Source organism: Hordeum vulgare, chromosome 4H (assembly GCF_904849725.1).
Source record: "Hordeum vulgare subsp. vulgare chromosome 4H, MorexV3_pseudomolecules_assembly, whole genome shotgun sequence".
NCBI classification, from domain to species: domain Eukaryota; kingdom Viridiplantae; phylum Streptophyta; class Magnoliopsida; order Poales; family Poaceae; genus Hordeum; species Hordeum vulgare.
Genome location: NC_058521.1, coordinates 13,653,863 through 13,666,785, shown reverse-complemented (window position 1 = coordinate 13,666,785; position 12,923 = coordinate 13,653,863). Strand labels below are relative to the sequence as shown.

Here is a 12,923-nt window from a genome sequence, read left to right as displayed (position 1 = left end):
TACTCTTGATGATTATGTAATGTACTGATGTGACTCTGATGTAGCATGTGGCGAGTGTAAGCCAATTCTTTATATATATATCTCTTCTTCTCAGTACATGTACTTGTAACGATATCCATTCTTGCGACACGACGAGATGCGCTTCTATCCCTGATGAGGCCCTCGTGCCAAATTGAGGATAGGGTCGCATCTTGGGCGTGACACTAAGCCCGGCGTTATACGACGACGGCTGGGTCGACTTCCTCTCGTCAGACTACGGGAGCTCGGGGGTGGGGAGTCTCGACCCGCTTCTTCCGCACCGGCAATGGATCCATCAATGGCTTTGGCTGCGTCGTCGACGGGCCTATGGGCTTTTTTCTCAGGTGTGACGACTCCTTGGCAGTGCCGCTGGCAGGTGGTAGCCGTGGCGGCTTCGTCAACGGGGGCCTGGTCTCGACCCGGATGCTCTTGTCCGACGAGTCGGGGCAGCCCCCCCGCTTGCCTTGTGGAACACGTCCCTAGGTGGGTCGATGGCGTGCTGGCCTTGGTGGCTCCTTCTTGTCACCATGGGGGTGGGATGCCAGATCCGGCCTGATCTGGACTGCCGACGTTTTCTTGTCTGACGAGAAGGTGTGGTGCTTGGTGGCTCTGTGGTGCTGCGGGAGCGGTGGCTCTGCAAGAGGTGGGCGGGTCAGCGGAAGTGTAATGCGCGAGGGTGCTAGTGGTGTTGGGTATGCTCCAGGGCGAAAGCTTGCAGTGTCTTGCCGGTCGTCGACGTCAGTGTTTGTGGGTGTCGTTTAACCAATCTTGCTCTTCGGGTGAAAGCCTAAGGCTCGACCGGGTCGGGCGATGGCGTTGACGTGTCACTTCCCTTTTTTTTGGGGGGGGGGGCATCACCTTGAAGAGCTTTGAATCCCGTTTGCGCGCTCCACGAGACGAATGCTCACGACATTGCAATCGATAGATGCCTCTCTCGCAATGCGGATGTTTGCGCGGATTTGTGCAGAGTCAGGTTTGTTGATGGTTCTTGGTAGTCGGTCTCTTCTGACGTGTTTGAGGAGTCGTCGTGCCTCGTTTTGTCTTCTTGAACTCAAAGCTGGTGAGGATGGGCCGTTGCGGTGACGATGACACAAGACGAGCGGTCGACTCTGACGCATGCTCGACGCAATCCCAACACTTTTCTCCTGCAGTGCTGCCTGGTCACCGACGCATGTGGCTAACTATTTGACACATGGCGGTTTGCGATGAGGGTTCCTTTGGTGGTTGTCGATGTTGGAGTCGGAGTCATCCTCGCGGAGGCATGATGACGATGACGCGAAGATGCATCTTCGACAACGCTTTTCTCCTCGGAAGCGTGTGTGTTTTTATGTGGCTTGTCAGGTCGTTCGTTATGCCTTGTTTAGATTCTCTTCTACCTTTTTAAAACTACTTATAACTTTGGTCGCACCTATTGTGCATCGATCTGACCCGACGGCAACAACCGACCTGGCTGGTCAAGCGACCACGGCCCAACCGCAACGGAGACGGCACTCCCCAAGATCCAACGGCCGAGATCGCTCCCAGCCAGGCACCACATCACTCTCCTAGGCATCCAAACCCTCCCGAACGCATCCACCCCCACCCTCCCTCGCGCAGCCAAACCCTCCCTCCCCCCCTCTCTCCATCGCCGACGACGATGGCCGCCGCGGCGGAGAAGACGGCCGAGGAGATCCGCCGCGAGCTCCAAGAGCTCCAGCGCCAGCACCGCGAGGTCCCTCTCCCCCTCCCCCGCCCCCTACCCTCCCACGGCCCTTCCGTGACCGTCGACCCGTCTCCCCTGACCCGTTTGTTCGTCCTCGTGTCCTCCTCCCCCCATCGCAGATCAGCGAGCGCCTGCGCGACCCCCGAGGCCTTCGACGCGGCGCTCCCGCCGCCGGCCTCGGCCCGGGCCCCGGAGGCCCCCGCCCGCTCCGCGGCTTCGCCAGACCCGTGCGCGCCTCTCGCTTCGCGTCCCCTTCTCGTCCCTGCCTCTGCTTCCCGTGCGTGATTTTTTCTCCCCGCGTGTTTCTGATGCAGGCCCCGGAGCCGGCGGACCAGCCCGAGCCCAAGCGCCGGCTTCTGTCTGCCGTGGTTAAAGTACGATCCCTCGTTTTGTAACTTGTTTTCGTCAATCCTGTTGGGCTTTGTTGGTTTGTCAAGTACCCTAACATCTTCTCTGTGTTTGCGGCGACGTACGGAGGTGGATGGCTCTGGAACTAATGAGGATGACGCAGAGGGGCGAGGGGATGAGCCAACTGCCGCTCAAGGTGGCGAGAGGAGGGGAGCCAGTAATGGTGGGTTCAGGAGGGATGGAAGCCAGTGGGTATCCAGGAGGGTGAGTACGGGGAATGGAATTTGGAGGAGATAGTGTGTGCGCGTGCTCTTGTGTATGGGTTCCCCATACTTTTGGTACTTTTGGTGGAAGATCTCTCATATGGTATTATTTGTTTGCAGGAGCTTGATAATCAGCTGCCAGAGCCTCTCCCGAGGCCGGCTCCCAAGGAAGAGGACCAGAGCTTGGTGAGGAGGAACAAGAGAATGCTGGGGAAGCTTCTTGTTGGCACGCTAGAGGTAACAAATTCATCCAATGTATGATGAGATGATCCATGTGCTAAGAAATCGTGATGATTCCTTCGTGTTTCAGTATTTCTTGATTGCTTTGGATTGGTTTTTGTGTAATTGAACATGGTAAATTAACCCGCCGTTCGGTATTAGTAGAAGTACAAAGGGCAAGTGAGTTTTTTAATCCTCAAGGTTTTTATTTTTGTCTTTGAAGCTTCTTGTTGGCACACTAGAGGTAACAAATTCATCTGATGTATAACGAGATGATCCATGTGCTTAGAAATCGTGATAATTCCTTTTTGTTTCAGTATTTCTTGATTGCTTTGGACTGGGTATTGTGTAACTTAACATGGTAAATTAACCTGCCACTCAGTAAGAATATACTAATTTAGTAGAAGTAGAAAAGGCAAGTGAAATTTTGAATCCTCAAGGTTTTTATTTTTGTCCTGCAACTTTTGGCATGAAGCAGAAGATATTTTGCCAATCTGGCTACAACTGGGTTCTTGCTTCTTTCATCAACTTAGCAGTTTTCTCAATCAGTTTGTGGTCTTCCAACACCAAATCCTCATTTCTTTTATGCCATAACTATTGACAATTTATTAACTGGTCCGGTAAACAGATCATTCCTAGTTTTGCTTACTAGGTTAGGCATGGCTCTATTTGACTGCATAGTTTATAAACAATGTATTCAAATATCTTAGAGAACGTTAAATTCCTTATTCCCCAGATATGTTACGGGTGGTGCATTTATAACTAATTTCTGCTTGTTTCATCCAGAGTATTAACTTATTCAAGTTATTAGTACTGAACACCATTAAATCTTCAAGATCCTTCTAATCGATTTCCCGTACTTGTTTTGTCTGGTACTCTGGTTTGTGTTTCCAGAATGCTGAACTTCATTGCCCTCAAATATCAGTCTGTGCCGTGGAAAATCAGCCCCTTTAGTTTCTGGCAATCTTTTGGAATTTCCATTACTTTCAGTAACACTGTCTGCTTATAGTTTTTCCTTAATCATGTGAAGTCTGTTCATTGTTTTCCAAAAGGTGCTACTGCAAGAAATTTTCTTCATAAGCTTGTCATTTTTGTGTTTGTTGGAAGTTGCCATATGCAATTTGCTCTGCAGGAACTTTTGTATTGCACCCCTTGTTTTCAACTTTACCAATAAGTTCGTTGTACCTACTCCCAGATACACAAAATCACGAGAGCGCCCTTACTGAATGAAGAAAAGAAGTCTGCTGAATAAACTTTTAGATCACTTGTGGGCGAGGTTTCAGGGCAGATAATTCATTGTGGATTTAATGTCTACCTATAGGTGTGGCAAAGTTTCTTCTAGAGGCCTGATGTGAAGCTATGTGACCTGATATCTGCAAATACAGTGTTAAAGTCATGTCACTTTGCACTGATAATAGCAAATGCTTTGTGTTTGCAAGCTATATGGTCAATAAGCACTAGTTTGTCTGCTGGCTAAAGTTAACGAGCAGAACTACCATACATTTAATGGAAACACAACTTCTATGATTACCTAATATGAATGAACACTCTTCAAGTCAAATCAGACACCGAGAGAGGTGTAGACTATGAGTAGCTTGGCGTCGAGGGAGTTTGACATGTACTCCCTCCGTTCCGAAATATAAGTCTTTTTAGAGATTTCTCTAATGGACTACATACGGATGTATATAGACATACTTTAGAATATATATTCACTCATTTTGCTTTGTATGTAGACGTTTAGTGAAATTTCTTAAAAGACTTATATTTAGGAACGGAGGGAGTATTATGCATGCCTCATTTCGTTGAATGTGTTTAGTCCAATTTAGAGGAATGCAGCTGATTTCAGAACCCATTTTGTTCACCTTTGTGAATATTTCAGTTTATATGATTCTTCCTCATGCTTGCCAATGCAGAAATTTCAGCAAGAGAACAAAAAACTTTCCAACTCAGAGGCTTTTATGCGTAGATCAGAGGCTCAGCAGAAGGTACTTATCTATATTTATACATTTTGTTACTTGTGTTCATCATTAGCCATTCAAATAATACACAGGATGCTATGAACTAAATAGTTTATGTTATTCTCATACATGGTTCTCATATTGAAAATTGCGTGGTGTGTCTATGGGCCAGGCACTATATGGAAGGCTCTAGGCTTGTATTACAGTAATGTCAATTAACTCAGGTGGCTTGCATTTGTTTTTTGAGGTCTTAACATTAACCCTTTATCACTTCAAAGTTTTTTTTTAACTTAAATGTTTATTGTTACTTGTCTTGTGTCTAGATGTTTTCTCCCCTCTGTGTACTGTTTGCTTATTTGGTTTTACATGTGTGGTTGCATCATGTATTTTTCAAACATGGGGAAGGAGATGTGCATAGAAGATTCGAATAAATATAAAATATTTAGCATGGGTGTCAGTTGCCACTCTAGCAATTCTTGAACTATTCTTAACTGAACTTTAGAGCTGAGGGAGATCAGTGATCTTTTCCAACTTTGAGGAGTTCAATATCTTTTCCTGAGGGAACATAATTTAGTGTGTTCTCTTGGAAGTTTACATGCCTCGCAGATGATCATATTGCTTTTTTTTATATTCTCAATATTAGCTTTAACATGTCGGGACATACTGAAATGATCGGTTGAATGTAGGCTGATCAAAAGGCTCGTGAGGACAGTGAAAGATTGCGGCAGCAAGTGCGGGAGCAAGCAGCTGAGAAGCGTAGGCGTGATATGGTAATCTCCCGCTCACTTTTCTGTGACATGCATCTGTTTTAAGTCATTTTAAATTGTGTGTGTTTGTATGCCAAATGATTTAATCCTGATATGCTCTTATTTAGACGCTTCGTGCTCGAGTAGCTGCTAAGTCAGAAGAAAAGAGGTTGGAGCTATTGTACATTCAGTGGTCTGAGCATCACAAAAAGCTGTCCAGTTTCTTAAGGTAACTTCACTGCTTTACATCATTCTTCATTCTTCACTTTGACTTTGATAAATGATCAGTATCCCTTTTCCTTCCATTGTGCTGCTTATTTGCGTAGTTGGATTCTACTTGCTTTTTGATGCGCCTGTTCTTTTTTTTGTGCATGCTGCAGGTTATTTTTATTCCTGGTCCAAAAGTATCCATATTGACAATTAAATTGAGGGAAGATGCGTTTCTGATTGTACGCAAATCTTGATGTTTGATGTCTATAGGGGTTTCCATATCCACTCATTATACTATATGTTTGTTCCTTGTTTGATTCCATTTGTATTTTCAGGACAAAAGCTGAACCAGCTATTTATTACATGCCGGCTAAACCAATAGTTGATGATCCGCTTATTGTTGAGCAAAACAAGGAAAAGGTATTTTCTTATAAGTTAATAAAAAACTTCCGTTGTATCTTGAAAAAATATTAAAAGCCCCCTGCGTGGTCTGCACATGTTTGAAGGATGATTTCCCTTTCTAGTTATTCTATATCTTTTAGTACATATTTGGAAGTTGAAACACTTCAGCTATGCATGGCGTGAAAATGGCAGCAGTAAATTCAATATCGTCTTTTGCTGCTGTGCTGTTCATGTCTACCTTTTAGATTATCTACCAGTTAAACCACTAGAGTGCAGCCTTTGTATCTTGTGGTGAATACTAAGCAGATCAATGCGTTGCCAAAAAAATTCTGTTATGAAATACTTCCTCCGTCCCAAAATAAGTGCCTCAACTTTAGTACAACTTAGTAAAAAGTTGAGACACTTATTTTAGGACAGAGGGAGTATTGATGAAAACGGAAAGTACAAACACCAGTCTGGATTTGTGAGGGTTCCCTGTTCACTCAAGAACCTGGTAACTCGTGGGAATTACGATAACTCGCTTGTGGCTGGTCTTCATAGCACAGAGAGGATGTTGTGGTATTTACATATTTTTATGATAATGCTAATTACATTGCACAGTATGAAGTCACCTATAATGGTCTCAATTGCAAAATTATGCTGTAGTGCATCATCATACCATGAATTCCAAAATTTACTGGGAAACTTTCTGGCGTGTTGCCAACTTTCAGTTCATCAGTTGCACATGTGATAATTCACTTTGTTCGGGAGCAGCTTTGTGATTTCTTTTGATGAATACACATCCGAAGTGAAGGGACATGGTGGCTCATAGTGACCTTACCAGCATCTTTTTTGCCAAATGCAATAATGGATTGAGAACTTCACATAATATTGTAGTAGTCCCATTTCCAGCATCTGTTTGCATGTTTTCCTGGGGGCCACCTTTAATATTACTTGACAAAATTATTTACACCCTTATTAATTGTTGCAGCTTTAGTACAACTTCAGTGCAAAATTGTACGAAAGCTGCAAAAATTAATATGGATTGTAGGGAGTATGTTCTTTTAAATCACAAGTTGTCGTCTGATTCCGTCAATCCAGACTAACCTAACTCACATAAATTCTTGCAGGCATTTGAAGAATGGAAATCTGTGCGCAGAACGGAGCTCACACAGTTTCAAAAGCAAGTTGAGGAGCAGTATCTGTCTAACGTTGAGAGGCAGCTGGAAAGAATTCAGAATGCCCGGAATGCTCGGAGGGGGAACGTGCCTGCTAACATGCAGGAAATGGACAAGGAGCTGGACACACACAGGGCGGAGCATGGCCCCAAGGCTCGGCGGATCCCCGACGGTGGCAACGACGAGGATGATGATGTGGACGTGGACGACATGGCCGCGGAGGACGACCTGATGGATGAAGTGCTTGGCGTTAATGAGGCGATCAACGAGGACCCGACCAAGCCATCTGAAGAGGCTACCGATGTTGCCCCTGTACCCGAGGAGGCACAGTAGGCAAAGTTATTTGCAAGGTAGGCACTTACGCATTATGATTCTATATCGTTGTAGTTGCCCTCTTCTGTTGTGACTGTATTGTTGTTGGGTTTTTGTCTTTGGGAATGTTGTGAGCTGTGTTTGCTGTTGAGGCCATATCCATACTTTTCATTATTGTTATTGTCATTCGTACGTACTCTGCGTCTGCTCTTTTACGATCAAGTGTCAACCTGCGAAAACAATCATCATGCGATCAACCTGTTCTTCACCTGCGCCGTTAGCGTACAGGTGTTGCGGTACTGTTGATGACCTCTATCACTGTACGTTCAAGTTGTATGCTTTGGCAAAACCAGTTTAATCGTGCCAATAGTTCTATTTCCTTCTAGCACTGTATTTTCCTTGCTAGTTTATCTGAAAATTCTAATGAGTGGAAATGACCGCTTGCTGATCTCTTTGACTCTCCCTTTAGGAAAATGATCTCTTTGACTCTCCCTTTAGGAAAAGTGTGATGAAAGTTTCTGTTAATAATATCACCCCTTTGTTAGGTTTCCATTTTCTATACGTTAATAGCGGCACCCAAACGTGATTTTGGAAGGACGCGTATGTAGTTGGAGGACTTGCCCCTCAGTGAATAATATAATTTTCGTCATCAAATTGCCCAACCACAACATGGAACTGTGGCGGATGTCATGATCATTGCACCGCTAAATGTTAGCTTTAGGCGAGCTCTCACAGGTCCAAAATGGGTGCGGTGGACTCAATTAGTGGAATGTTTGCGTATCATCGATGTGGTTAGGTGGAGCCTCCATCCGTTTGGGTCTTCCTCTGCCAATTCATGTCTGCCGACCAGATAAATACAAACAGTCAATTGGCGTGAAACATATCTAGAAACTCAAAGGTGACATTTAAGATTAAGACCTTCATATACTACTCCCTCCGTTTCTAAATATAAGTCTTTCTACGAGTTTCACTAATGGACCACATACGGATGTATATAGACATACTTTAGAGTATAGATTCATTCATTTTGCTTCGTATGTAGACACATAGTGAAATATCTTAAAAGACTTATATTTAGGTACGGAGGGAGTAGTACTTATGATGGGGACTATTCTTACAAAAGAAAATCTCGCAAAGAGGAACTGGAAAATCAGCTAAAAGTGTTGCCATTGCAACGAATAAGAACAATAAAGATCTTGTTTTCTTCAGTGCAGTTTTGCCCCCTGTGTGATGAGTAGTTTATGCGCCTTTCGACCTTCCACCATATCTTAGTATTTCTAATATGTTTGGGAAATAGTTTTCAGGGTTATAGACAACTTATGGCAATTTGTGCTTTATGTTGGGCTCTATGGATATTGTTTTTAACAATGAGTTTTCTAATCTTTTTACTGGACACGTACTTGGTGCTTACTGCAGCACGGGAAATCGAAGGTACTCTAGACTCTAAGTGCAGCCCATTGAAGACGACAACTCAAGCTTTGTTCAACCGATATGTGATGCCTGAGTTGGAACAATCGGCGTTCCTTTCTTGATACTTATGTAATAAGTTACTTTAATAAAGACGGTTTTGTGCATTGATCGATGGAAAGGCCAGAGGTACTCCCTCATTTTCAGGAAAAAATGTGTTCAAGTGAAAAGTGGATTCAAACAAGATGGATTTTGGTGTAGACATCACCATATAACACTTAAGCTCGAGGTCATATATCTTCTGTTATGTATATTCAAGGAGCATTCATGACTTTACAAACAAGAACTAGGTAGTGTAAAGGAAGATACATACATGAATATAAAATACATATATTTATGCAATATTTGTAGAGATATAGGTGGCAATGTATATCTCCTACTCGGTGGGGTAGGAAGGCTGCATGGCCAAGCCACACATACCACTCTTGTCAGAAATATCCTTCTCCATTCTGAGGTAACCATTCTCGCCCCATGTGGTGCCCCATGAGTTCTTCAGTAGCCAATACTTAGTTCCATCACTCGTCATGCCATAGCCAATCGCCGCTATCCCATGGTCCAAATCAGTTCCACAAGAGCCGGTCATCACCCCGCCCGAGTAGTGTTGAAATATGACATCCCCTCCGTCCACAGCTACGGAGACAGGCTGGTTAGCAACGGCTTTCATAAGAGAGGATTCGTCGTTGGCCGGCACATCCTCGTAGCTCTTGATGGTTGCAACACTATCGCTTGCAATGCTAGTCTTGCACTGTCCATCTTGTGCCGTGTATGGGTAGTTGGCCTCGGTGGTGAGGCCACCATTCTTGATGATGAACTTGAAGGCGTCGTCCATCTCGCCACCTTCGCAACCCTGATCCACATCATGGACGTCGCAGTCAACCAGCTCTTGCTCCGACAACGAGATGAGCTTCCCTGTGCTCAACTTCACAATGCCTTCGGTTGCCGCCACAGCCGAAAAGGCCCAGCAACAGCCTGCAATAGTGTTGTGCTTAGCGTAATTTCAATTATATTATATGGAAACATGCTATATGCTACTACTTAAATCCACTTACCACATTGGCCTTGGTCTTTGATAGGAGTGACAGCACCCTTGGTCCTCCAGTCAACAGCTGTTGGAAGTGCATCGGCGCTGACATTGCTGTACCTGAACCCAGTTGGAGCCCTACCGCCGCTCCTTTTCAAGCCCTTGTTGGTCTTGGTCGCCCTGAACTCGTCGTTGGTGAGGTCGGTGAACTGGTTGACGCCGAGCCAAAACTTATGGTTTCCGGCGTTGAACGACGCGATGAAGGCAACGTTGGCTTTGAACACCTCGAATCGCCGTGCCTTCTCGGCGCCGTCCTTGTAAACACGGTTGTACTTCACCATCCACTGCTCGTGCCTCTCCACCATGGACGCGTCGCCAAGCTCGCGTGCTGACAGAACAGTGCTGCTGCATAAGCAGATGCAGCCTAGGATGGCAAGAAGCAAAGCCTTGGGGATGGCCATGGTCTGCTCGATCAGTGCTTAGTTACTGGTAGCTTTGGTGGTGGTGCTTTGGTCTGTCAACAATGGGTGGAATGGATGTGTTTATATAGCTGTAGTCATACATATGTACGTAGCAGATACGGTGTGGAGATCGATGGACAACAGCGTGGCGGCGAAGTTAATTACCAGTTGGAATAAACAATCTTATGGTTGTGGATGGTACATTAGCTTAGTCCAACTCTGGGCCTTGTAATCAATGGTTGCGTTCAGTAAAAAAAATACGAGCGGAAGTATGTTGCAGTTACGGAAGTATTTTAAAATAGTGAGAATAAAGGACTGACCCTAGTCCATGCCAGGTGAATAAAAAATTACAAGTATTGCAAACACGGAGGTATATATTTTAAAACTGTCCAAACAGAGCAAAGATAAAAGAGAGTTTAAAGACGCACGACGATGGCAACAATAATAACGAAATAACAAAGCAACATAACCATTTAGACCTTTCTTAGGATGGTCATCCTAGAGCATCTACAATTAGACGTCTCAAATGACCCCTCATACATCCACAGACGCGTTCGATTAATGATTGGACAAGAGATAAGTGATCCAACCGAACCTTCGTATCATCCCATATGACTGGGCTGTTCCGAACCCTTATATCCATCTTAAATATAGGAAGGATATGAGGACCCACGGATACGCCCGGGGCGCACCCGATCAATCCGTCACGTAGGACGCGACCTCATCCCGGATCATTTTTTTTCTTTTCCGTATTCATTATTTTTTCTCTTTCTTCTCCATCAATCACGTGCAAGTGACCGGATATATGCGGAAGAAAATAAGAAGTATGGCTCCGCAGACGGGCAAATAGGGGACACGCCCGATCACTGACCGGGCGCGTCCGCATGTGTTTAGCGGGTCATATTTGCTATGTCCGGCTAAGAAGTGTGGCTGTACGAACGGATAAATAGGAGACATGTCCGGTCACTAACCGGACGTGTCCGCAGGCATTTAGGGGGTCTTATTTGATATGTCGGCCGTAGTTGCTCTTACCCACCGATTTTTTTGCGCAAGGAGTACAATGTGCCTTGGTTCACAAAATCTTCAGGAAATAGAAATTATACCCTGCATATTGCTGTTGAAATTGGTTTCAATTATTTCAGTAATATCAGTGTATGAAACAGTAAGTATATGAATTAATAATATAATAATCAGAACTAAGATGCATATAAATTTATTGCATCTGATTATTGTATAGTTGTAGGATCTTTATTGAACATAAGTAGCATGAATGGTGCATGTTAAGGTTAGCCTTTTCTCATACATAGTGACATTGAGTTGGTATAGTTGCATGCCAAAAGATTTAGAGATGATGACGATCAACCATGTAGGTATATATGATATGGGGAGAAGTCAATGATGGACCAACATGTGGTAGTTCAATCGAATGTTGTCAGTGGACAACTATTTGGAGGAATATATAAGGACCTTCTCATAGTCTGTTTACATGCATGAGGTAGCAACAGGGAGCTATACTACATGTGCACCACACTCGTACACTCACAACATCGGGAATTTTTTGTTTTTGCCACTCTAGCTTCTGCTATTTTTTTTATGTCACTCTAGATTTTGACATCTTGCCACTCTTAACTTTTCACAATTATCACAATTGCCATTGTGTGGCAAAAGAAAAATAATTTCATTTCACTTTTGCCACGCTTAGCTTTTGATAATGCACTAGTAGAAAACAGGGCATTGAGCCAACAACATTTGACCCGGATTGGATATAAACCGGTTCTAAAGGGTCTGTCCGTTGGGCCCCCTCCCTGCAGCAAATGGCCGCAAGGCCTTTAGGACCGGTCTGTAACACAAACCGGTCCTAAAGGTTTTTGGACCGTTTGCTGCAGGGAGGGGGGGCCCAGTGGACAGACCCTTTAGAACCGGTTTGTATCACAAACCGGTTCTAAAGGTTTTCTCATTTTTGCAGCAACTGCAGGGCCCCGCTGTCAGACCCTTTAGCACCGGTTTTTGACACAAACCGGTCCTAAAGCCCTCCTCTCCTTCCTCCCTGAGCACCCTATATTCCACCCCATTTTTTCTAGCTCGAGCTCAACTCCATTTTTGCTCTCTCCTTCCTCTTGGGAGCTCTAATCCATCCCCATTTTTCTCCACCATTTGTCAAGATTGTTGGCACCCATCGGTCCTACGGTTAGCATCAACATTCCCTCTTCCGGCATTGCAAGTTTTGCTCGTTTTCTTGCTCATTTCATTTTTGTTGTGCTAGCTAGGTGTTTGATGAAATGCCTAAGCTAGAGAGAGTTCATCATTTGTTATGTATACATATGCAATTTGAGCTCAAATTTAATTATGATTTGTGGTTTTTTTAGTGTCGCGCGCCTTGTCCCCTTCCTCACCGCCGTCGATCGCCCCGTCACCGACACAACCTTGGTGAGCCTATTGTTTTTATTTACCAAAACAAATTTTGATTTGTATGATTTACATATTTACTTGTATATAATTTTCTTATTGTGTAAGATTTTTTTTATATGTATAGCGTCATGGTTTTGATATCCGTCCCCGTTGGCCCTCGTCCAGTCTATGATTCAGATGTGGTATATTATCTTTTGTAACTACATATATTCATTTTCTGATTATATGAC

The 12,923-nt window shown here is 44.3% G+C and overlaps 2 protein-coding genes across 3 annotated transcripts; one reads left to right on the top strand and one right to left on the bottom strand.

Moving 5' to 3' along the window:
- The first annotated feature begins 1,639 nt into the window (after window positions 1–1,639).
- LOC123447339 (pinin) lies at window positions 1,640–8,911 on the top strand. Of its 2 annotated transcripts, XM_045123933.1 has the most exons (11): window positions 1,640–1,729; window positions 1,840–1,947; window positions 2,035–2,094; window positions 2,198–2,332; window positions 2,452–2,568; window positions 4,464–4,535; window positions 5,195–5,278; window positions 5,383–5,483; window positions 5,800–5,884; window positions 6,976–7,373; window positions 8,752–8,911. In XM_045123933.1, exons 1-10 carry the CDS (start codon window positions 1,655–1,657, stop codon window positions 7,354–7,356), a joined length of 1,218 nt encoding a protein of 405 aa, XP_044979868.1. In that variant the 5' UTR covers window positions 1,640–1,654; the 3' UTR covers window positions 7,357–7,373; window positions 8,752–8,911. The 2 variants fall into 2 exon arrangements, with proteins under 2 accessions (XP_044979868.1, XP_044979867.1); XM_045123932.1 differs by lacking the exon at window positions 8,752–8,911 and having other exon boundaries at window positions 6,976–7,527.
- Window positions 8,912–9,178: 267 nt separating this feature from the next.
- On the bottom strand, window positions 9,179–10,284 carry LOC123447338 (senescence-specific cysteine protease SAG39-like). Its single transcript, XM_045123931.1, has 2 exons — window positions 9,852–10,284; window positions 9,179–9,771 (listed from the first exon to the last, which is right to left on the bottom strand). Exons 1-2 carry the CDS (start codon window positions 10,282–10,284, stop codon window positions 9,179–9,181), a joined length of 1,026 nt encoding a protein of 341 aa, XP_044979866.1.
- Window positions 10,285–12,923: the final 2,639 nt, after the last annotated feature.

Excerpts from the sequence above, each read along its gene's own strand:
- LOC123447338 (XM_045123931.1), bottom strand. The coding sequence starts at position 10,284 with ATGGCCATCCCCAAGGCTTTGCTTCTTGCCATCCTAGGCTGCATCTGC. Across the intron at positions 9,772-9,851 it reads CAAAGACCAAGGCCAATGTG|GCTGTTGCTGGGCCTTTTCG; the intron begins GTAAGTGGATTT and ends ACACTATTGCAG.
- LOC123447339 (XM_045123933.1), top strand. The coding sequence starts at position 1,655 with ATGGCCGCCGCGGCGGAGAAGACGGCCGAGGAGATCCGCCGCGAGCTC. Across the intron at positions 2,333-2,451 it reads GCCAGTGGGTATCCAGGAGG|GAGCTTGATAATCAGCTGCC; the intron begins GTGAGTACGGGG and ends ATTTGTTTGCAG. Across the intron at positions 2,569-4,463 it reads TTCTTGTTGGCACGCTAGAG|AAATTTCAGCAAGAGAACAA; the intron begins GTAACAAATTCA and ends TTGCCAATGCAG.